The following is a 24,072-nucleotide window of genomic DNA, read 5'->3' on the forward strand; positions in this document are numbered from 1 at the left end:
AAATGTCAATCGAATACGATTGGTCTTTTATTAGTAGCAGAATGCCCGATATGGTTAAAACTGCTATTACGATCATATTGCGATTCGATTTCTATTAGATTTTGACATTATTAACTTAGGAGAATCGGGCCCCAGGTGCTTCCAAGGCGGCTGGCATGACCAATATCGTTACACTGCCATCTAGTGGAAAATAGCGGAAACCAACCTACGCACGGCGTGAACATCGTGCAACCGCACCGCGAGTGGGCAGCACCGTCGCAACCAACTTCACTTCGCTTGAAAAAAAAATATGTAATAACTGTGTGTCATTTACGTTAAAAACTTAATAATTTTAGGAAATATAATACATTTAATTTCCAAAAGACAATAAAGTACTTGATTGAAGACATCCCTTCCCTCCATTGCATGGGGACTTAGAAAACGTTTGTAGATTTTGGTACATAGGAGAGTTCATAAGAAGTAAACATAAGAGGAGTACACAAGGGGAGTACACAAGGAGAGTATATAAGGCAGAACTTAAGAGGAACACTTATGAGGACTACATAAGAGGAGTACATAAGAGGTCAGTGGGCTGGCACCACAAAAAGAAACTTTACCTTATAAAAAGTTAATATTCTTATCCCGACCACCCTAGCAGCTGACCATCGACAAAGTAGAGATTTAAAAGCCAAACGGCAAACTGTCAATATTTGAACTTGACAGATAACAAACGTTTAACTGATAGATTTTAAATAGGTTCTCGGATTTGTTTATTGTTTGGTCAAGCTTTATATTTTACTAACAATATAGAATAATAATGGGAGAAAAAGTTGAGAACCTGGAAATGAGCAGTTCCGAAATAAATTTCGACAATTTAACCATTCTAAAAGAATTCGGTAATATTGTAAATCTAGTAAGGTAAGTTCGTTGTTTTGAAAGTTTCAATAATTATTATGAACATTATCTCAAGTAAATACATGTTATTAATAATAAATTACAGTCTGCTGTAAGTGCAGAATAGTATAAAATGTATTATTATCTTACTAAAGGAATGAAGATTTTCTGGAAATAGTCCCCAAAGCGAAACTAAGACGTGTGAAATGGATGCCCATGTTCAACTGTTTGAAACAGGGCATTCTCGACGAAATGGTTCAAGAACTAAGTGCCATGTGGGAGTACGAGAACATGCCACTAAAACTAGAAATTCTTGATAAGCAGAAAGAAAAATTCATGGACATGGAAACTGACAAAGTTTTGTGGTAAGATATCCAAACACCTAGTTAGTACTTGATTTATGTTTTATGCACTATTTTCATTTTTACTGAACCTGAGGAACAAGTTATTGCCCTCCAATTGAGCATATTTTGCTTACCAATAGAACATATAGAATAAACACTGCTGTGTTATTGTGAGAAGGCTTCTAATAATCTAGTAAGTAAATTGTTAAATTGATCTAATGCAATGTAATGTACGTCTGTGCATGATATAAAATATACTATTAACCACCAAGTAATAGTTTTCCTCACCTGAAATTTGAAAAATTAATCATATAAAAAGAACAGATAATTCTTTCAACACTTTCATAATCTGGGTCCCTAAGTTTGATACCTACATCAATCGGGTTTCGACGTACTTGGACAACACTATTGATTGGTGGTTGAATTTCATACGTCCATGCATTGGATATAAAGCACAATATTGCACTATTCTGGATGAGTGAAAGTGTTAATGTCCAATTTGAAAAACTGTAACAAATACATTATTTGTTACAATTATTTAGTGACATTAGTCTATCTATTGATTATATTTTATTTTCAGGCGACCACAACTAGCAGATGTAAATGCGCAGTTAAAAGCAAGTGATGTAGACAACTTGAAAAAGCAAAAAGTTCTACTCGAAACCACAGCTAAAGAATATGAAGCTAGAGTTAATAAGCTCAAGAAAATACTAACTGCTAAGAGAGGATACCTAAAAGCCCTACAGTTGGATATTCAGAAGTACCAAAGGAGAAATGAAGATCTTGTTTCAAAAATCAATGACAAATTGGAACATCATCAAAATTTGATTAAATCAGATGATAGATTTGATATTGAGACTGACTGGAAAGACAAGGATTTAGAATTTAATTAAATAAAGTAAAATTATTTGAAAACCATTTATGTACTTCTCTTATGTACTCCTCTAAAGAACTTTCTTATTTAATCCTCTTATGTTCTCCCTTATGTATTCTCTTATATACTCCTCTTATGTACTCTCTTATGAACTCCCTTATGTACTGTCCTATGTTCTTATATCGGGTGTGTTGTCCCTAACCACATTAAATCCTATCACATATTCTTTATTAAAATTAACCTTTAGTTAGGTTTAGCCACAGGAGTTATTTTTCGTTTTCATAATTTACATCAGATTAACATTACCATTCAGGATATAGAAATATCAAACTTTCTGGATTACCAATAATATCGAAATACCAATAAAGAAGTTACAAAACATAAATAAAGTGCCTATTTAACTGTGCTGAAACTACAAAATTAAACTTTACCTCATAAAAAAAGTTAATATTTTTATTCAGACTGAAAGACAAGGATTTATAATTTAATTAAATAAAGTAAAATTATTTGAATAAAATTTATATTTCAGAAAATTGTACACACTTGAGAAAAAGTACAACAAAATTTATAATAAGTTATATAATTTGAAACTCAATTGCTTTAAAAAATTATCTTTCTCTAAGAGTGTAGATGAAAATAGAATGAAACATTAAATATTAAGTGACATTGACAGTAAATTACATAATTTCTAATGTTGCTGCTATCTGTACCAGCTAATTATTATACAGTAATCAGTATAGTTAAAATAAGAACAGATTTACTTTAGAGCAACATAATTATCTTCTATTAACAACAAATTTAATAAAGCATCTAGTGATGTAAAAGTATGAAATAGATTAAGTCACATTTACTTAGTAGATACATAAAGTGTTAGTTTTAAACAAAAATACATTTTGTAAATGCAAACCAAAATGAAAATAAAAATAAACCTCTTAGTTTAAATAGTGATATTTATTAATGAAAATCATACATAGCTAAAAAATAAAATTGTACAATGCAAAACCTGCATATAATTTTATAATATAACAGTAATAATACAGCAATTGCACTATTGTTGCGAGGACTACACTGCTTCTACCACATTTTATAAATTATATCAATTCATTTGAGACTTAACAGTTAACTTTGTGGGGAAGCCTCAGTAGGGAGATCATGTTGAACATTCGTCGAATTTTGAAACATCTACTTAATCGGTAAGAATAATACTGAGTGCAAAATAACATTAATTTCACTGGGTACTTCACTCCCTTCACATTAATGATTGCAATGGAGTCCTAGAACAGAAAAACACTTATTGCTATGACGAGGTGAAGGTTAATATCATGTCTTAGGCCAGCTCCACAATAGGATTACAGAAAAAAAACACTACAATAACAAAAAAAAAATAAGGATGAAGTTCCATGGACGATCATTCATTAAAATTTTGCCTAATCCAATAAACTAGAAATTTCAAATTAACCAATTATCGTCACTTACTCGAGACCTATATATAATTTACATTTATAGGCACATTAGTTACAGAATAAACCAAGCGAATGTGCTTTCGATCCACTACAACTTAATAAATAGGTAATATGAAATGTAATGACGCTTTCGTCTCCAATGCCCGCATCTTTAAGATCGCTTGCCACCTCAAACATTTGTAAAATTAACGAAACGATTTACTACAACATCAACATGTGACAATAACACAACAGGGTACAATACCACTTCAAGGGCTGCCTTATAATCAGGGATCGAAAAAGCCATAGTCACCAAGGCATCGCCGAATAGATAATGTCAGCTCAATACAATCTGTAGAACTAAATTCATAAATTAATATCACTCACATTAATAATAAAAATTAAAAATAAGAAGGCACAAGCAAATCGATAAATAAATTTTAACAATACGCGACATATTATTCGGCTATGTCTAATGACCATACTAAACATAATAATTATAATACATGATATAATTAATTATTTGTAGCATTCCTCTCACTGTGCAGCACACTGGATCCCAAACGTCAGTTATTTCTTCTTGGGTGGTGATCGTTGAGGTGTGGCTGGCCTCCCACTGTTTATGCCATTGTACTGGTATTTTGCCTTCTTCTCAGATGGTTTTAGAATCTGCACGGAAAACAAACAACAATTTAACTTTATCTTATACGCTGGTGTCATTGCATACTAGTGATAGTAACTAATTATGGTATCATGTAGAAATACGTCTACAATACTATCCAACTACACTTGTACACGTCGAGAAAAATCATAATGCCTCAATATTTACTTCACTCATTGTACTCCAAAGGTAGGCTTGACTGTAGTTTCTTGAAGACTAGAATTTAGTCTGAAATTCGACTCTAGGAATGGCGACAAAACCAAATCCTGGGCATTATCACAAAAATAAATAAAAGTATTCGAAATTATAAAAAAAAAAATGAAATAAAACAGATTTTCATTATACCTGAAGACTGCTATGCTATTAGCAACCTCAAAATATTTATTTGTTATATAACCTCAACATAAGCAACTTCATACTCCACGGAAGTTTGAAAGGCTATAGAAAATGATTAGAATAAGTTTGGTTATTTGTAATATTAGTACTCATGGGCATTTTAAAATGTACTGTCACTAGTTCAAAACAGGCTATGGCTCACAGCTGGCATCGAATTTATCTCTGAAATTATTTTAATAGCAGCAGCAGGAGACAGAGATGGCAGAACTGAAGTGTATTTTACTGCATTTGGCAAGTATCTGCCACAAGTCAGTACAGAAATAACGCATGAGATATCAAGAGTAAGTGGTCTATACGCCTTATAAATCAATTGTGTAATGGCCCCACACCTGTGTAGTAGATGACCTGAAAAGTAAAATGCGCGGAAAATGTTGCTGCTTCACCTTACTGTCCGGCCCTGCATTTCAACTGCCATAAATAAAACAAGGGCAAGGTTGTTGTATTAGAACTATGCCCGTGTGTTCCAAAAAGCTAGACATCCTCTTAGGTCTTACCAACTATTAAAACAATAGAGATAGAACATGCTTGTTAAGTGTAGTGTTTAATGTCATACGTGAATGAATACGGATTGTGAAGTAAGTCTCAATTTATAGTTAGTTTTATGGTAAAAAATAATTACTTTAGTGGCCTTAAATTAGGTAACTAAAAACAAATAAAAAAATAATATAATTCAATTTCACGCCGAAAATGCATGAGTGTTTATTGACTATTAGATATAATATAGCAAACCACGTCAATTTTATTAACCATTAAACGAACTTTGTTTATTTTGTGACACATAAAGATACAGTTGATGGACATTGATAAATGTATTAAAATATACTTATGTCTTAAGGATGCACCCGCCATCCTAACGTCAGGATGGCAGCCCACTTTCATTTCGTGATCTCATGCTTTGTAACTAGTTACATTCAAATTATAACAGATAATAAAAATACATTTAAAGTTCATTAATTCAACACAATTATATTCTCCACTGAACAGTGCATCCGCCATCCTGACACTCAAGATATACCTAGTCGTCTTACTAAAATTCCAGTCAATAATATTCTACAAAACAATAAAAATAAAATAAGTGTTTGCTTCGCTCTCAAACACGTTATTAATCTAACAAATCATATCAACCGTTACAGTAGTAAGTAAGCAAAACATTCTAGTACTAATTACTTCGTACTTGGTCACAAAATATAGCATAACCGCTTTAAAATCCGTTTTTACAAAGTAAGGTAAAAAAATATACGGTCATTTTGAATATGTAATTACCGATATTCCTACAAAATTAGTTAATACATAAAGTTCAAAATAATGGACATACTGACGAAAAACCTCAAAAAGTTATATTGGCGTTTTTCCAAAAAAAACTGTATCCGATATACATTGTATTGTCATGACAGGGCAGCATTGTACTGGTATTTTGCCTTCTTCTCAGATGGCTTTAGTATCTGAAGAAATAAATGTAGTATTAGTCTATGGGACCCTTCACTATGTCGGCAAACTGTAACCCTGGGCTTAGTGCATGATGTCGTTAGTACCTATTAGATGGATGATGGAGAACAACTGTATCAATGGCCATGGATACCTCATAAAAATGCTGCACTCCTATTGGGGCTTAGCCATATTCGGGGAGTGAGTAAATACTTACAACGTGAGTTCTTAGAAAATCTGTATTTTACTACCGCACGTGGGCGATGCGAGTGTAGTCAGTTTATGACGTAAGCAAAGTTTGATCTGCATCACTATCGGTAGGTTGCACCATTTAACTATAACGTCGATATTCGGGTATCGTCTTTATCAGTTATCAAATCATCGATTTCGCCAATGGGCGGCAAGTACACGGCTGGTTAACGTATAAGTTAAATGGTGCAACTCACCCTACGAGCGGAAGTTTGAAAATTTACCAACCAGGATTATTATTGTGTGAAAAGTGTATAAGATACTTAAAAAATAATAATAAGTAAAATGTACCTGGAAAGAACACATGAGTGTTTCATCTACAGACATCATTCCACCAGCATTATCGAACTCGCCGCAGTAGTTTGGCGCAGAAAACAGTGTCACCAGCTGTCGCTTTGCAAAGAACTCGTATCCATCTTCCACTACCTAGAAACACAATTGTCGTTACCTTGTGAACTTAGCTAGAAATTTAATATTAGAAGCTCCATGGGCTCAAAGCTGAAATTTTATTATTTAGGTTTAATAATAATTTGTCAAAAGTGTTAAATTGGCCGAACTAAAGGTGTCTTTACTGAGTTGTTCATATTCCAATAAGAATTTGAGTACACACTCAAAGAAAAAATAAAATAATGAACTTTATTAGCAGTTACTTCAAATAGTACAAACCTGGTGAGCCCGACAAATCAAGTCCAAGTCATGTCTGTTGAGGAATTTACTGACAACATCCGGACCGAATGTGAAGGACACGCCGCGGTCGTTCTCTCCCCAACCCTGTACGTCTTTGTCTGGATCTGACCATAGTAGGTCGCAGAGCAGTCCTGAAACATTTGCATTATGTTGTTACTTTTATAACAAGGCAGAAGTCATGCTGAGTTATCACACTCAATTAAGCCTCTTAGTATCAAGTTCCTGTAAAATTCCATTTATCAAAATATTTGATTAGGTCCAATGAACATATACAAAATGACACTTCATGCATTCTGCTAATCATCCTGATCTGCACATGGAACACAATGATACGGAACATGTCAATGACGGAAGCGAATCGTTGGCTTAGTCACATGGTTGAACAAATATGATTCATGAATTAGTCACATCTTGTCTACATATACTCTAGTTGCTTATCGGGTATACCTGTGTCAGGCACGTCAGTGGGTCGCATTATTCGCCTGATCTGCTCCATGCCCTGTAGATCTGGAGAAAGACCGCCATGGCAGCAGAAAATCTTCTCATCAATGATAGCAGCTATTGGCAAGCAATTGAAGCAGTCCGTGAATGTCTTCCACAGCTTGATATTGTATCGGCGTTTGCACTCGTCGTAGAAACCTGAGGAAAACGCATAGCGTGTTGAATTGCAGTCATTAATCATCCATCTAATAAAGATTCCAATCTATACCATGTTAGCCTTGACAGAGTCATAATAACTGAGGTCAAGTATAAATTCAATTTAAAGTTTTAATGACCAATACCAAGTGGGGCTTTACGCATGAGTTCCATTACATAAATTATTCTAGAGAATATCTGTCCATTATGTTTTAGTGACGGCATTTCGTCCAATTTTAATTATACTTGGCACAGATTCGACTTTATAAATTAAGGGTATTTCCAAACTCATCGCTTCAGCTAGTACAATATGTACATTTGGCTTATCAATATAGTTGGAAAGAATCTTGTTGAGAAATCCGTAAGAAGTTTAGTAATACCAACTTACCATAAATGCGATTTATGCTAGCACATTCGTGATTGCCTCTGAGAAGGAAGAAGTTCTCAGGATACTTGATTTTATAAGCGAGCAGAAGGCAAATGGTCTCAAGGGACTGCTTGCCGCGATCCACGTAATCTCCCAGGAATAGATAGTTAGCTTCAGGGGGGAAGCCGCCATATTCGAACAGACGTAGTAAATCCGTGTACTGACCATGTATATCACCTGAAATTGATTCAATTGGATTCAGATGCTACAAAAATGCTTAACATGATATGATGCTGTCTAGATTTAAATTATTTATCTTATTATCTGATATTTTTTGATAGACAAGAAAATTCTGTAGCATGAAAACAAAACAAAAATTATCTTATTACACCATAAGTAGAATTATATGTTTAGGACTATATTGTTAAACTTGTGAGAGTATTTTATCATGTCATGTTGATGTATGCAGCAGCTTATAACCGTGCAAGATGGAGATCATTGACTGATATAGCATATCTTGTAGATTAAAATTGTGTCTCAACATTGTTTTGTTCTAAAGTCTTTGTATATCTACAATTGTTATATAGTTATATGCAATATCAAATTATTTCAGACATATAGAAAATAAAAGAAATTGATCTTTTATGTGAACATTGGTGAAAATGATCCACATTATAGCTAATTACTTTTTGTATTTTATAAGCTTGTAATATTCCTGTAATACATTTACACACACATGCATAATTCACCAACAGTTTAATCAGTAATAGCTTTATCCCAGAGGAATGTGCTACCCATACTAAATAGTATCACACAACAGTACAAATAATCCTAATTGCAGGAAATTGTCCTCATTTTTTTATCACAAATGAATAGAATAATATTCTTAATCACTTACCACAAATTTTGAGCGGTGCTTCCAATTCCAGTAGTATCGGCTGTTGCAGGAATATCTCTCTGGACTTGGTGCAAAGGCCCCGCACCTCTGACTCCGACATCTGTACCGTCTTTCCAGGCCTGCATCCTCGAACTGTGAAAACATTTCTTTGAAGTTCAATTTGTCATAGCCAATATTCCTAACATGTAGGCCCAACAATAACATTATGCGATATTGCGGAATACATTGAATACAGAAGCTTTTACATGAATACACAGGATTTGGGCTACCATCTGTAATTGGAATTCAATTTAATTTTACAGTGCCTTTATACCACTTGACAGCTGTTGTTCAAATGATGACACTGAACTACAAAAACCAAGTCATATAAACTACCAGCCCGAAAACACTCTTTTGTAATCAGGGGTTTCGTCTTGATATCTGTGAACCTACTTACTGATATGGAAATAGAGTCCAGGAAGAATACAAGTCAATCATAACAGATGGCAACCCTGTGTATGACTAAATACTGTATGTAATGAGAATGACTACAAAATTATGAAACAACGTATTGAAGAAAATAATGCAAGTCTTCAAGCACTCACAAATATGCATGAATGAAGTAATGTTAGGACAATGAAATAATTTCTGATGACAATTACTATAAACACTGTACAATACACATAGAACTATAAGTATAATACATTTATCATACAAGAAAATAAACCCAACTGATTCCAATTTGAATTTAAACATGCATTTTTTAAACCAAAACTTTGTAGCCTTAAAACAACATTTTTTATTTTTGGACCATATTATAGGGATAAAATTGCTGATCAAATCAGAAAAAAATACACAAAATGAAACAATACCAGATGAACCTTTTTCATAACTTACATTCATGCCTGTATATCGAGATATTTAAAAAAAGTAGAGAATGTTAAGAAAATAAACAAACAGACCAAAAAATCTCCAACATTTAAAATACGAAATAAATGTTACATTACAAAATATAAGAAAATAACAAATGATGTCACAAATTATTTATGTAGATTTCACAAATTCTTGTATATAAAATGTTTATACACATACTGTGGTATGTTGGTTGTGGTATGACTGTGTAACTTTAGGAAAAGGTATAAAATATGGCCTTCCAATACCAATAGCTTCTCTTTATGAAGTAGGCTATTTTTAGGACCTATGAGGACTAACAAAATAATACAAAATAACAGTAAATTAATTTAAATGGGAATATTTTTAAGGAATTGGTCACTAAAGGTTGAAAATAAAGAATCTAGCTTAATACTTTGGCAAGAATTCTGGATATAACCATACATTCTCCTGAAAAGATGTCTTTCAATTTCCCTTTTCGCCTTGCTGTTTCCTGCTGCAGTCTGTATACTGCGGTAACCCACCAAAAAGCAGCATAATAAAGTGAAATAAACATGTTTAAATCATATAAAGTGATACAGAAAGCGAATAAAAGCTCAACAATAGGCCCATGGAAGTGTTCCATGCTATGGAATCTGACATCATTGTTAGTAGTGTGATTATCTATATTGTAACTATAATTTAACTATTTACAGTGTCTGCTCTATTTCTAACACGGAAATAGTTGCCAGCGACTCATCTAAATATCTAACATCAAATGCAGAACCAGATAAGAATTGGGGATAATCGATTTATTTATGAGTTTGACGTTTCTATACCTACATACTCGATGATAATTACGCAACAAGAGCACACTGAGCGAGGAACCATCATGTTAAAACATAACTTTCAGAGTCAGAGAATCGAAATACACATTAGGAAATGAATTAAAAGTATCTTTACCTTCTAAAAGTCTGTGAATTAGACTGTCAACATTGAGTTCGTCAGCCATATTTACTACACGAATAATTTACGTCAAAAAGTCAAATCTTGCGACACCACCACTGCAAACTGCTTGTTTTTGGTTTTTTAAGTTCAACGTTCCATTCTACGCAAAATGTGTAAAGATTATAATATGATATGATTAAATAGATTTTAATTTGTTCTTCACGTAATTAATGATGAAATACATATTTTGTGTGCACATAACACATATTTTGCACGTATTTTATTTGAAGGACTGGCTGGATTTTTACACTTTGTTAAAAACATTAATAATTAATAAGTTAAGATACAATCTTGTATAACAGAAAGAAACGTAGAACATAAAGTTTAAAAAATCAAACAAATATCATAATGTTTTGAAAACTAGCAAAACGGTATGATATTTCATGATTTTTAAAAACATGAATCCTCGCTGAATCCTTAACGTACGTTCCGTTTTAGCTATGAGAACATTTTTGTTTATGTTTTGAAAAGCGCTTTAACAGCTTGAAGTGCTTCGCTTGCAGAGGCTAAACTTCACCATAGACAATATTCCGCTGCATTTTTGTATCGTAAATACTTAAATTAAGCACTTTATAACGAGAAGCCACTTGTTATTTGCCATTTGTTTGTTGTATAGGTAGGGCGCGAGATATTTTTTGTTTCTATGTACAGACCTTTTTCATGTGTCACATACAGAGACCATAGACATTCTCGTAGGAAAATTAATAGACAATACTTTTTTATTTTTAAATTCTATTTTGCGGGCAAAATGTCGCTGTTCTTGATTGTCAAGCTATTTTCTCATCGTAATGTTCCGTTCTGGCGCATAGTATGTATGAAACGCCGTGGTTTGGCGTGTGCGTTCTATTTTATTTTAGACAAGACTTGACGGCTGTTTAAAAAAACTTCATGGCTCTTTGTTCGATTTTGTTATACCATTGCTTAGGTTTTTCGTAAACAACACGAACAAAACAACGTGAAATTTCAATGAAGTGGGCGGAAAATCGTTATTGTATCTAGTGAAAAACCTAGGCATTTCATCAAGACCGCCTAAACGTTGAACTACATCACGGTACTCAATGGAAGAAAAGATGGAGAGTGAACACAGTTACAGTGGGGAGAGCAGCAGCTCTTCCGAGTCATCAAGCGGCAGTTCGGAGGGAGATGATGAGGTGATGGAGCCGGTGCGCATCATGGGCCAGTCCCTCGAGCTCCCACAAGAGCTCTGTGAAGACTACTCTGTATTCAAAGAGTTTTTTTCTATGAAGACTTGGGATGCTTTGGAAGATAAACACAAGGAAGAACTAAGTAAACTCTTGCCCAAATTCACTGAAAATGAGGAAGAAGAAAAGGAGAAAACTATAAAAATGCTTTTTAACCATGAGCCTTTTCATTTCACATCACCTCTTGGTGATTTTTATAACAATTTAAGACAGGGTAACTACAGACCAGATATAGCTAAAATGAGAAAGTTTTTAATGAAAGCAAGAGCTAAACAACAGAAGCATAAGGTGACTATAAACTTAAACAAGTAGTTACAACACATACTTCTAAAAGTATTGCAAACAGTAAATTAAGATAAGTTAGAGTAGCTTTGCTTGGTTGGTAAACTAGTAATTTGTTATTTCAGATGAAGTCATATTATGCCAAAATATTACCAGAAGTATTAATATCCCGTGAGAGATTACTAGCAGCTGCCAAAGCGGCTCCCCCAGGACCAATACCACGCCTTCCATTATTGCCGCCAAAACCTTCATCCAAGAATAACTTCAAACCATTATATTTGAGAGCTAAACAGAGATATTTTGAAGAGCTGGCAGCTATCCGGGGTGAAGTGGGAGGAGATGAATCTGAAGATGAGAACTATCCGGAAGGTCCACCGGAGCAGTCTATGAGGAAAAGAAAACAAGTGACTCCTGGCCAAGTAATAACACCCTTTCAGATAAACATTATTTGTGTAAAACAAGGACTTCACTACTTATGTTTAATTTCAGATGGCTGATGGCAATGTATCTGGGACATTAGGTGGCTCAGATCAGTCTAACTTAACATCTTTGGAATGTTTAAAGAATGTTTTAGCAGCACATAGGACAAGAAGGCAATATAGAGAGGTAACAACATTAGTAAATTGTAATGTTTATGTTTTATATTATATAAACATGGTCAGTTATATCTTATCTAGATGTGCTTTTAACAAAACAAACAGCACTGAATGAAGTGTGTTACATTTTCTCATTAAGTGTTTTAAATTATAATTTCCATTAATTATAAGTGGTTCTTAAGCCTATAAAATCCAGATGTTGCATGGTTGTTGTTTTTAGAATCATCCAGAACTAAATACATCAGGCATAACATTAGATGACATCAAGCAGAGAGTGGCTCTTGTGAATGGTGCTAAAAAGCTTATGTTCGGAGGCCAAAAGAGTGGATCACCACTACAAAAATTAAGGAGAGGTCCAAAGAAAGATGGTATTAGTAAAAGTAAAGCCTCTGACAAAACAGTTAAAAAGGGCAAGGAGGAATCATATGAGAGCGTTGAAAATAAACCTTTACTGCCAAATATAAAGATTAAATGTGAAAGAGAAGAGTCTGATTCAGAAAGCTCATCATTTGTAGACCCCATTACTAGTCCTAAGTCCTCTAAGAAGGTTGACCAAGTTGAAATTAAGCAGGAAGTTATTGATAAATATCCTAGTAATATGTCAAAGTGAGTATTTTCATAACTTTACAGATTTTTGTTTACTAAATTAGTTAATCTTGTATTAATATATTCTAGAGGTCTAAAACATCAGTGTTAATTTGATGTAATGATGTATTCACAGCCTGAACTACAATGATGCAAAGTTAGAGAGCATAGTTAAACAAGAGCCTCCAGATACTATGATGCCAATGCAGAATTCTGCAAGGGCAGCCATACATCAGGCAGTGCCAATTAAACTGGAGGATTTGGATGGAATTGGTAAGTTACCAAACATACTTGATAATAAGTATGATAATCTTGCTGCAAGAGCCTCTGCACATCAAGCAGTTCCCATCAAACTGGAAGACTTGGATGGTATTGGTAAGTTACTAAGCATATTTTATTTTAAGTTCCACATTAAGCTTTAAACTATGCACTTGTAAAAAGAATTAATTCTCGTACAATCTGTTCAATTAAATAAATAATTCTTTAAGCATGATTAAATTATTATTAGCTATTAGAAACAAAAACAGTACCAATATAATCTATTTCTCTAATCCTCACACTTACAATAAAATCTGATATTTATTTCAGACATGATGGCATTACCAGTAGAATTAGCGGACGACTCAGGTGAAGTGATCCAAGTGGAGACATCTACGGAGACAGTGGAGGAATCTCCAGTGGACCCTGACGAGTCTCTGACGGAGACGACTCACGCGAACTTTTTGTCGCTCGTACGTGCGTTGTTCCCCGCGCGGGCGGCGCATCGCGCGTCGAAGCAGCAGTTGCACGCGCGGTGTGCGGCGGTCATGAGGTCGCCTATAGCGCCGCTCAATACTTGGTACAATTGTAAGTAGACTTCGCTTCAAGTAATTTTATCCTATGATTAAGTAAGCGATCTGTGTATCCTCTGTTGGAAATCCAATAAATAAATAAATAATGTTGGAGTATTGTGACTGACAAAAACTTTACTCAGTACAATTTTAATTTGAATAATTGCACCTCGAGAATACCAATGAAACTCACAAACATTTTGGGTAATTATTCAAACACTACCCATTCCTAAATCATACACAGTACGTAACTGTGTGAACCATATTCTATTTTAGCTCTCTATTTTGATACTGTTGACAAAGTATTTGTAACAAGAGATCCATTTATATTATAGTATTTATAGAATCTTCATATTTTTTTCTTTTCCAGTATCTGATGATTGGTGTGGAGAATTAGATTCAGCTTTAGACTTCCTTGCGGGAGAGAGAGGACAACATCCAGATGACTATGTTCCCTACCTACAATTTTTGCCAGAATCACAGGTACAGTTTGTCAATATTTACCAATACCATAATTTTTTAATTTATCTGAACAGAAAAGTAGAGTCTCTTACATTACTAACCATAATTCAAAAGGATCAGTTTGAATTTTTAAACACAATATTTTTTTAAATTAAATTAGGCTATTTATCACTTTTTCACGTTAATTACATTGGACAGCATCTCCAAAAACGACCTCCTTTTCGCCCCCTTTTGTGTGTTATGGCTGGGAAGAAGAAATGGTGAACAAAGTTCCTTTATCTCATCGTTTTCAGCGTTTTTGATTGGCCTACTGCTGGGCACAGGTCTTTTTTTACAGAAATAGAAGTATATATATACTGAAAATAATAATTATAAAGGGCTAACTACCATGGAATTACAAATAGATCTATAATATTTGTCACACAGATGTATCAATGGATCGGCGCGGGCCGTGACTGCGACGCTATCTTGGGTCGGCTGTGTGAGCGCTGGCTCCGGGCTGCGTCACCGCCACCGCCCGCCAGCGAACCACCGCCTCCGAGGTAACAAACCTTATATAAACCATGTTGTAATTTAATTAACGTGCGCTAACGTATAACAAAAAATATATCAATTACAATATTATAGTCAGTTATGCATGTCATTAGATTATTCATGTTATCTCTGAGCATTGTATTGGAAAAATACTATCTATGTAAAATTGACATCTCTTGCCCTTATCTGAATATTTTTTGGACTTGTATATTTATGTCATATATCTGATCTCACAAGTACATTATTTTATATCCTATCATCTTTCACATACTCGATCCATTGTTGCTTCTCTTAAAACAATTGCATTGCTACAAAGTATCATATTGTTTCATTAGGTATCCAACAACGTGGTCGGTCCGCCCTGCAACTGAAGCAGAATTGGTTGATTTCCGTGCGCAAGAGCGGCGGAGATTTTCAACGGCAGCCAAACCTTTCACTTATGTACAGCATGGGTAAGATGAAGTTTATTTTTTTACAATATTAGACACACTACAATATAGATTGCCTTTAGTTAAGTTTAGTTTCGTATTTATTACGTTTGTTGCATGAGGCAGTTTCTGATTGAACAACGTTGACAAATTGTATTGATTGTTTAATAACTTTGACGTTCTGTTCATAGCTCTGTTTTATTAATGAAGAAAGTATTCATTATAAGTTAATTTTAATGATTTTTTTTTATATATTCAATTGAATAATGTCGTATTGTCTCTCAGTTACCGCTCAGTGGTGGGTCCGTGCGCGCGCGGGTGGGGCGGCGGCGGCGCCGTGCTGCTGGCGGCGCGCCCGCGCCACGCCGCGCTGCCCGCGCTCGTGCGCGACGCGCTCGCCCGCCTGCCCAACGGAGAGGGCACACGCCACCACGTCGTCACGCTGCTCAGGTACACCCACATACAAAATCAAAATCAAAAATCATTTATTCAAACTTGGCTGCTAGACAGCCCCCAACCCTTCACCACTTCCTATGTGTTTTGCTGGGAAGAAGTGCACTCAACTCAACTGAACTCAAGTTCAGTGCAACTGTAGCTAGCACTCGCCTACATACCTTAACTAACTACAAATAAAACCTGAATACAAAGCAAAGAGCTACAAAGCAAATAGTATAGTAGCACCTAGTTTAAAATGTCTTTTTTTCGACAGAATGTCACAATGGGTAGCTAACTGCAGTGATCAAACCCTGCTGAGCGCGGTATCTTCAGTATTAGACAGACTTCTATCCGCCAAGCGAGACCCTGTCGTGAAATATGACCAGAGAACGGCTGTGTGGACTTATCTTCATAGGCATCGGTAAGTATATATAATATATAGACTTGAAATTTCACTTAAATAGGCAATGAGGGCTAGTTTTCTACGTTACACTGGCATAAAGATAAAGATTTTCGTAAAGAATTATATTTATTATTAAATAGCAGCACTTCCTTTTTTTTACTATATAAACGTGAATTATATACTGAAGGGGAAGGTTTATCCTCTTTAATTGCTATCTATTGATAAAAACATCTGTTGCTCAGTTTGAAAGATTCTTATTCCAACAGCATTTATATAACATAAAAATGGCACTGTAAATAACAATCATTTCAAATTGTAAAATATAAGTCTGTATTGTTATATACCTGGGTTAGGTAATTCAAATAAACCCGTTGTATGCCGTTGCGCAGATATTCGCGAGACTATTGATTTTCTATTGTTTTATAATTAGCGACATACACACGGTAAATTAGAATAAAATGTCCATAAACAGGAGTGAAGAGGACTGGCTGAAGATATCGAGCGGTCGCGGTCGTAGCAGCAAGGCGGGCAGCATGCTACTGTCGCCCACGCCGGCGGCGGCGGGTAAGCCTGGCCAGCCCGCCCTGCCCGGGCCGCCGCGAGAGCCGCGACACACGTCGCCACATGCACTCACACAGGTATGACTGCGAGCCTCGTATAACTGTGCCTCTCTGAATCAACATCTCATTCTGCTCATCTCATATTACTGTGCCTGTCTGAAAAAACTAGCAGCTGTCTCACAGAAATTAGTAACCAACTTTAGAGAGGAACTTTAGAGACCTTTACATGGACCTGTTTTAGCGATACGAAATAAAGTGTACCTACGCGTGTTTCTCGAGTTATTAAGTAATGTGTTCATGAGTGTTAATTAAAAAAACGACGCTATGATTTATTCATTTAAAAAAATATGTGTTATAATTTGATCATTTGAGTAGATATTATATGTGAAAAAAGTGAGACTTCCTCGTAATTTATACCGCATTATCGTAAAACGTTGCCAATATCGACATGTCTTTCCACAGATGGAGCTAGAAGTAGGCAGCGTAGAAGAAGTCGTCGAAAATGCATCTGACAGTGACGTAGACGTCGACGACAGTGGACAAACCTCCTCCGTTCCTCACCTTTCCTCCGCCCAACTACTAATGCAAGCCACACAAGCCTCGCAGGGCAAACAAGTCGCGTTACCGCCCAAACCGAAAGGGAAGCTAGTCGCCACGCCCCCTCCGAAAGCAAAGGTCAACGCCCCGCCGAAACCTGCCCCAACAGTTAAACAACCCGCTAAGCAATCTACACTAATGGCGCAATCAGCTAAGCAAGCGAACCTACTCGCTCAAGCTGTTAGACAGAGTACTGTGAACCAAGCGAAGCAGACCGCAGTCATACAACCGCCGAAACCTCCCCTCCCTCAGTCCCCTAAACAAACGACAGTCGCCCCTCAGCCACCAAAACCTGCCAATGTTCCTCAAGCCAAGCAAACGACGGTCATATCCCAAGTTATTAAACCGAATATAGTGAAGCAAGCTACGAGTACTAAGCAAGTCAGTCAGATGCAACCGGCTGCTCAGTCGCCGAAACAAACGCCACAGCAACAAACTAAACAGATCATCGTCAATCAGGCGGGAAATCTATCGGGACAGTTGTCGAAATCTTTACCTTCAGTGGTAGCGACTCCACACAAATCTCCACTTATAAAACAACGGCCGTTACAGAAAGTTGAAGGGTCACAATCTCAGGTAAATAAAGTTATCAATATGTTCCTCTTTATTCCTTCTCTTTAGAATATTTTCTGACAAATTACATGCTTTTCGTTTTCAGATAATAACGAGTACAGTTGCAAGTCAGCCTAGTTTACAAACCACCACTGTGATTCAACCAACTAGTACAACTACTGTTCAAGTATTACAAAATAAGGTAAGAACTATACTATGTAGAATATACGTACATGTTGCATGTATACTCTATATTTTGCAAAAAAAAAATACATTCCATTATATTAATTTCCTACAACTGATCTTTCTCCAAATAATGAATATGTGTGTTTTTCAGGTGACACAAGGTACGCGGTCACTATTGATACGACCAAGTCCGGTACAAACTACTGTCACGGCCGTAGTGTCCACACCAACTACTCAGGTATGTTACAACCACTATAAACTATGTCTTACAGGTATAAAACCCTTATTATTTGAAGAAGTTTGTAGATCAATTTTATTTATGTCAACTAGGTAACACCGACGACGAGGCGTGGTGTTGTCAGAGTACTAAGCCCGGCCACTCCAGCATCAGGAAAGTCACTAATATCTCCGCGAGCGTTAATGCAACAAGGCAAGAATATTCATTCTTAAAAAATATGACCTTTGTAAAGTTTAATACGACGATTAATTATGAATAATTTTTATAGGTACTCCTGCGGCTAAGAAGAGACCCACAGTGCCGAATGCTACGGCAGTTACAACTGTAGCGCAGGTATGTGCCTTCCATTCGATTCGCGCGATTCACTCGCGACCTCTATGAAGCTTAACCACTATGAATTTGTTGATAGAAATGGTGGTACCTTTTCGTCATGTCATAGAAGAGTTTATTAGTGCATGTACTTGTTTTCAACTTCTGAAAACAAAAAAATCCGCGCCCCACACGCTCAATGATGAATGATTTTACTTATTTTGGTGTTGCAGAGCACGCTGGGAGCGACGTCAGTGGTGAGCAGCGCGGTGACGTCAACTCCCCGCGCTGTGCCGCTGGCGGGCACCCGCACTGTACAGTTAGCGGGTCAGCACGTGCAGCTCGCGGGGCAGCACGTGCAGCTGGCGGGGCAGGCCGTGCAGCTGGGCGCTGGCCACACGCTGCAGCTGTCGTCGCTGCAGCTGCCCGTGCGCCTGCCCAGCGGACACACCGTGCAGCTCGCCGCGCCCGTGCGACTGCCGCCGCGCCCGCCCCGCCCCGCCCCACCAACACACATACCCGCCTCCACTGTCCAGCTCTCCGGACAAACCGTCCAGATCGGCGGACAGAGTGTACAGCTCACCGGACAAAGTGTACAGTTAACTGGCCACACAGTCAAATTACCCAGTGGACAAAGTGTTCAAGTGGCTAGTCAGAGTGTGTTACCGTCGCAAAGTGTTCAACTACCGAGTGGTCAAACCGTCCAATTAGCGAGTGGGAATATGCAAACTGTACTTAGTGGATCTAATGTTCAATTGTCGAGTCAAAGTGTTCAAATGCCGAGTGGTCAGACTGTGCAATTAGGATCACAAACGGTGCAATTAGGTGGTCAGACGGTGCAGCTAGCTGGGCAGGCAGTTCAGTTACCGAGTGGACAAACGTTGCAGTTGTCTAGTGGTCAAACTGTTCAGTTGTCAAGCGGGCAGACATTGCAGTTGGCGAGCGGGCAAACTGTTCAGCTCGCTAACCAAACTCCGAAGTCGTTAGCGCAAGTGGTGCGGAGTCAGTCGGCTGGCGACAAGACAACCGCTGGACAACCAATAGTGGCGAAATTATTGACAAACGCACAGGTGAGTAGTAATACAGATCAGACATCAGACACATCATTTTTACCCCACTTTCAGATCGGTCTCTCTGTTACGTATATTCTTCTTTTATAATCTTTTCTTACAGACTTGTGGTAACATGCAAAATTATGACCTACACACAGTAGGACGGACCTGCAAGGATTTTTTCCATGCAGCATAAACGGCCAGAATACCTAACTTCAGTATAAATAACTGGCCTACTGGTCGTGAAATTATTTGCCACCCCATCCAAGTGTCCCAATGTTTGCAAGTTTTTCTTCACCTTTCTAGTACTACACATGACATAATTCCGTGTTGTATACCAGCCACAGATGGTGTCGCTGGACGCGCGGACGCTGCAGGTGTCGGGCATGTCGGGCGTCCGGCCGCGCGGTGCGGTGCGCGTGCTGTCGCCCGCCACGAGGCTTTCTCGGCCGTTGCTGCTGACCTCTGCTAAGCCGCTACATAATATTATACTACAGGTAGGCTGAACATGTATAGTTAAACTAAAATTATGTTGTGACAAAATTGATCTTATAATTTTTTGTAACTGTCATTTTTGGTGTTAAAAAAAAATTATAAGTTTATTATAGGGCAAAAAAGTTATAAGGACAAAAACAAAATCTTTCGACTGTAATAATAAGTTTTTTTTTTCTACTTTATGTATTATGTGCCAGGTTTTACGGTAACCAGATTGTTAATGGACTGAGGGAACGGATGGTCAATATCATAGTTTTCCTTTAAATTAGTTCATACCGCTAAACATACTTGCTTTTACAGTTTAATCATAATTCAAGTGTTAGTGTTATGTTATAAACTATTGTTTCAGCAAAGTGATGGTAACACGATAAGAGTGCCATCGAGTGCAGCTACGCCATCATCACAGACTTTAGTTTTAAGTAATATAGGTAAGTACACCTTTACAAATACCTAGTCTTATGTGCAGTTGACAGCTGTCTGTCTTCAAGGTATGATAGCATTTTTGTACAGACTAACAACTGTTAACTGCACCAAAAGCGACCATCTGATATACCATTTTATAAATTGATATTTCTCGTTCTAATAGGTGCACAAACTGTGTCTACGTCAACAACATCAGCGCCGGTATTAAAACTACAACAGGTAAATATAACTTCTAAACAGATCCTATACTTAATCATTTCACACATTTTAATTTATTTTTACACCATCCAGAATAAGTTAGTGTCATAAAATGTTTATCATTATTTTAGGTGAACTCAATACAACAAGTTAAACTCGCGCAGGGAATTAAAATTCAACAGGTGAATTTTGACAGTTTGCATGGTTTTCAATAACGCTTCAGTCGCGAACTGAGTAATGTAGTTCATGAAGTTTTGCATGAAAATATAATACGGTTGAAACACAAAATGTAGTTTGGACCAGTTGTCAAAAATGTTGGCTGCATGGAGTTGCAACAACGAAGTCAGTAATCGCATGTACTAACTTTAAGATGAAAATTCTTGGTAGCGTTCTGTTTTGAACAGTTTCGATCGAACATTACAATATCTAAATTTTTGTTGAGGTTTTGCAGCTACGATGCAGTTTGCTTTGACCCCAAACTGTATCCAAAATGCATTTTGTGGTTGGTTTGCAACTGGTCTGTTTACACAAGAGAGATTGCATGTGTGATTGAAAACGAGAGGGGTCTTTAAACTTGTAACATACATTAACATTTTATTTTTCTCACTGATACGAATTTGGCTTTAGTTTAATAATAAGCACTTCCTAAATAAATTGTAGTTTGTAAGGTGGCAGTAAGTAGGTACGGAGAATTGTAAAAAGTGATTTCTCAAGCAAATGATATATCAAACATGTATACCTAATATAATATTTTTCCATACTGTTTTACAACTTCGCTAATTTTTAACCTCTACTTATACGTTATACCATTTCTACACACAGCTATCTTACTTTTATTTTTTAAAGATTCACTTTTATCTTCTTTTTACTATTTTTCTTTTTTCTCTTTCTGTAGTCAGCTTCAAAAATATTAAACAACACAGTATTGTTGTCTCTGGTAAAACAAATGCAAAAATGAATAAGTCAAAGAACCTTACTTAAATAACCACTTATTCTTACCAGTAAGCGATCATAGTGTACATAACAAGACCAAATAAAATACATACCGAAATCTGAAATTTAATTTGTATTTGGTCACATTTCAGGCCGTGACGAGTGCGTCAACGCCGACATCTAGCGGTGTCCGCAGCGTACTAATGGATGGACAGCAACTGAAGCTGGTCGGAGGCAGACACGTACTCGCGCGAATACTGCGGCCCGCACACCCGCCGCAATAACCTACCATGTCCTTGTAAACAGCCCCGGATCCATGTTTTTAGTGTGGGAAGACAAAAAACATTTACCACAAGGCTACCTTTTGACAACTATAAAAGATCGTTATCCAATTAAATCACGTGACCAGACTTACCTATGTACTAAGTTGCGTTGTGATGAGTTGAATTTGAGCTGAACTTGCCGGCACTGGCGCAGACATGACTAGGTCCGAATAGGTCCGGATTTGCTTGTAAATATGTAAATATACATAATATAATGTTCTTGCTACACCTGTAACTTAACGTTCACGTTAAACGATTTGTTGCTTAATGCGTCCGAACAATCAGAAATTTTTCGAAGCTGACAACTGATGACAGCCGAATGGGACCTTGCGTGTGTTAGATGTCAACATACACCAGCCCGTAATTAATGTGGAGGATTCTTTTTAACAGTTAATAAAATAATAAAATCAGTAGTTTTTGGGTGAAAAAAAAAAAAAACAATATCCATCCAATTAAACATTCATACACACTCACGCATTTTTTATATTACTACAAACTTCGTATCGTTTAAACCTTCCCCGGACCTCTACAAACATTTTAAAACCAAAATTAACCAAATCGGTCCAGCCATTCTCGAGTTTTAGTGAGACTAACGAACAGCAATTCATTTTTATATATAAGATTACTATAATATTAGTATAATTAAAAGATATTCAGGCTTAACTACGATTACGATTCAAATTCCGCAAGAGATCCTCAAACTAGTGTGTGCTGACCAGTGGCAAAATCATCTGCCATGCCTTCTTGAAATATGTAGGTCTATTACGTATTGAGATGAGTAGCGGACATTTAAAGGCGATTCATCGTGTGGTCAAGTTAACGCAGGTGAAGCAAAAGCATTACAAATACTCCTCTCGATATTATTTCTCAACTGTGTAGCTATAGCTTACATAGAGAATTATTCACTTGAATATGATTTTAGATAAGAAACAAATTTTAGTTTATCTTTATTTCCCTTATAAAGGCAATATGTATTGTACAAAGTAATTATGATTGTAAAATTAATGACTTGTTGAATTCGAAATATTTTTTATAAGAAATAATTTAACAAGTTAAATTATTTGGTTTATTAATTTATGAACTGAAAGAAAAGTATTTAACGTTTCTTATTTGGACAGAATTCGTGTCATGATGGTAGATTAATATTAAATGTAAATAAAAAGCAATTACTAACTAGGTGTTAAAGGGGAACACTAATTATTTGAGTATATTCTTGTTATGATTATGTTAATTTATTATTTGTATATAGAGAACACACATTGACAGTCATGAAATAATGTCAAAATAGCTATAAATTCTTAGCTAAGCTATAGATACCTATAAAATTGTATTGGGTATTGTATTTAACTCCAGAGCCATTTATAATTAAATACATATACATAATTATGTTAAAAGATCTTGATTGCAATGTATATTTTTTATTTAATCTGTTGTTTATGTTACTGTTCTCTTGTACATAATGGGTCTGATCCCCTTTAATTATTGTGACATGTAAGTCAATTGCTCTCACGAGTAAAACTTGTTTATAGTATTTTAAAGGCAATTTCAACTGTATGTTATAGTTTTTAATATTAAATATTAGGTTCGTATTGCACAGTTTTTCACTGTTAGATAAATAAATTAAAATATGTATAAATATGAATGTGTGTTTTTTAATGAAAAGTTTAGTCAGTACGTTAACTTCTTTCGTTTTTCTATTTCAATCGAGTAGCAACCATGTATCGCAACATTAGGACACCA

General features: G+C 36.1%; 3 protein-coding genes across 8 annotated transcripts; 2 read left to right on the top strand and 1 right to left on the bottom strand.

Moving 5' to 3' along the window:
- Positions 1 to 695: 695 nt before the first annotated feature.
- Positions 696 to 4,205, top strand: LOC110383212 (uncharacterized). The gene is made up of 3 exons (XM_049844536.2): positions 696 to 897; positions 1,029 to 1,238; positions 1,798 to 4,205. Exons 1-3 carry the CDS (start codon positions 797 to 799, stop codon positions 2,108 to 2,110), a joined length of 624 nt encoding a protein of 207 aa, XP_049700493.2. The 5' UTR covers positions 696 to 796; the 3' UTR covers positions 2,111 to 4,205.
- On the bottom strand, positions 3,024 to 10,825 carry LOC110380889 (serine/threonine-protein phosphatase PP1-beta catalytic subunit). Of its 4 annotated transcripts, none has more exons than XM_049844529.2 (8): positions 10,665 to 10,728; positions 10,167 to 10,232; positions 8,853 to 8,984; positions 7,976 to 8,191; positions 7,399 to 7,590; positions 6,931 to 7,082; positions 6,556 to 6,690; positions 3,024 to 4,202 (listed from the first exon to the last, which is right to left on the bottom strand). In XM_049844529.2, exons 1-8 carry the CDS (start codon positions 10,711 to 10,713, stop codon positions 4,104 to 4,106), a joined length of 1,041 nt encoding a protein of 346 aa, XP_049700486.1. In that variant the 5' UTR covers positions 10,714 to 10,728; the 3' UTR covers positions 3,024 to 4,103. The 4 variants fall into 4 exon arrangements, with proteins under 4 accessions (XP_049700486.1, XP_021196714.1, XP_049700487.1 ...); XM_049844530.2 differs by lacking the exon at positions 3,024 to 4,202 and adding an exon at positions 5,257 to 6,032 and having other exon boundaries at positions 10,665 to 10,730; XM_021341039.3 differs by lacking the exon at positions 10,167 to 10,232 and having other exon boundaries at positions 10,665 to 10,825.
- Positions 10,826 to 11,426: 601 nt separating this feature from the next.
- Positions 11,427 to 23,974, top strand: LOC110380890 (nuclear factor related to kappa-B-binding protein). 3 transcript variants are annotated; one of them, XM_064038579.1, is made up of 23 exons: positions 11,427 to 12,199; positions 12,319 to 12,612; positions 12,683 to 12,799; positions 13,010 to 13,395; positions 13,511 to 13,749; positions 13,963 to 14,220; positions 14,575 to 14,687; positions 15,093 to 15,208; positions 15,536 to 15,652; positions 15,914 to 16,078; positions 16,338 to 16,484; positions 16,939 to 17,104; positions 17,489 to 18,199; positions 18,282 to 18,377; positions 18,513 to 18,599; positions 18,692 to 18,791; positions 18,868 to 18,932; positions 19,142 to 19,978; positions 20,302 to 20,457; positions 20,805 to 20,883; positions 21,042 to 21,097; positions 21,208 to 21,258; positions 22,162 to 23,974. In XM_064038579.1, exons 1-23 carry the CDS (start codon positions 11,768 to 11,770, stop codon positions 22,291 to 22,293), a joined length of 4,920 nt encoding a protein of 1,639 aa, XP_063894649.1. In that variant the 5' UTR covers positions 11,427 to 11,767; the 3' UTR covers positions 22,294 to 23,974. The 3 variants fall into 3 exon arrangements, with proteins under 3 accessions (XP_063894649.1, XP_063894651.1, XP_063894650.1); XM_064038581.1 differs by having other exon boundaries at positions 13,511 to 13,647; XM_064038580.1 differs by lacking the exon at positions 21,208 to 21,258.
- The last annotated feature ends 98 nt before the right edge of the window (positions 23,975 to 24,072 follow it).

The sequence above is a fragment of the Helicoverpa armigera genome, chromosome 16 (genome assembly GCF_030705265.1).
Source record: "Helicoverpa armigera isolate CAAS_96S chromosome 16, ASM3070526v1, whole genome shotgun sequence".
In the NCBI taxonomy this organism is placed as follows: domain Eukaryota; kingdom Metazoa; phylum Arthropoda; class Insecta; order Lepidoptera; family Noctuidae; genus Helicoverpa; species Helicoverpa armigera.

Coding starts and splice junctions, on each gene's coding strand:
- LOC110383212 (XM_049844536.2), top strand. CDS start 797: ATGGGAGAAAAAGTTGAGAACCTGGAAATGAGCAGTTCCGAAATAAAT. Junction 898..1,028: donor AATATTGTAAATCTAGTAAG/GTAAGTTCGTTG, acceptor ATCTTACTAAAG/GAATGAAGATTTTCTGGAAA. Junction 1,239..1,797: donor GAAACTGACAAAGTTTTGTG/GTAAGATATCCA, acceptor TTTTATTTTCAG/GCGACCACAACTAGCAGATG.
- LOC110380889 (XM_049844529.2), bottom strand. CDS start 10,713: ATGGCTGACGAACTCAATGTTGACAGTCTAATTCACAGACTTTTAGAA. Junction 8,985..10,166: donor AGACATCTTTTCAGGAGAAT/GTATGGTTATAT, acceptor ATGTTTTCACAG/TTCGAGGATGCAGGCCTGGA. Junction 7,591..7,975: donor TAGCATAAATCGCATTTATG/GTAAGTTGGTAT, acceptor CGTTTTCCTCAG/GTTTCTACGACGAGTGCAAA.
- LOC110380890 (XM_064038579.1), top strand. CDS start 11,768: ATGGAAGAAAAGATGGAGAGTGAACACAGTTACAGTGGGGAGAGCAGC. Junction 16,485..16,938: donor ACTTATCTTCATAGGCATCG/GTAAGTATATAT, acceptor GTCCATAAACAG/GAGTGAAGAGGACTGGCTGA. Junction 18,933..19,141: donor CAGTTACAACTGTAGCGCAG/GTATGTGCCTTC, acceptor TTGGTGTTGCAG/AGCACGCTGGGAGCGACGTC.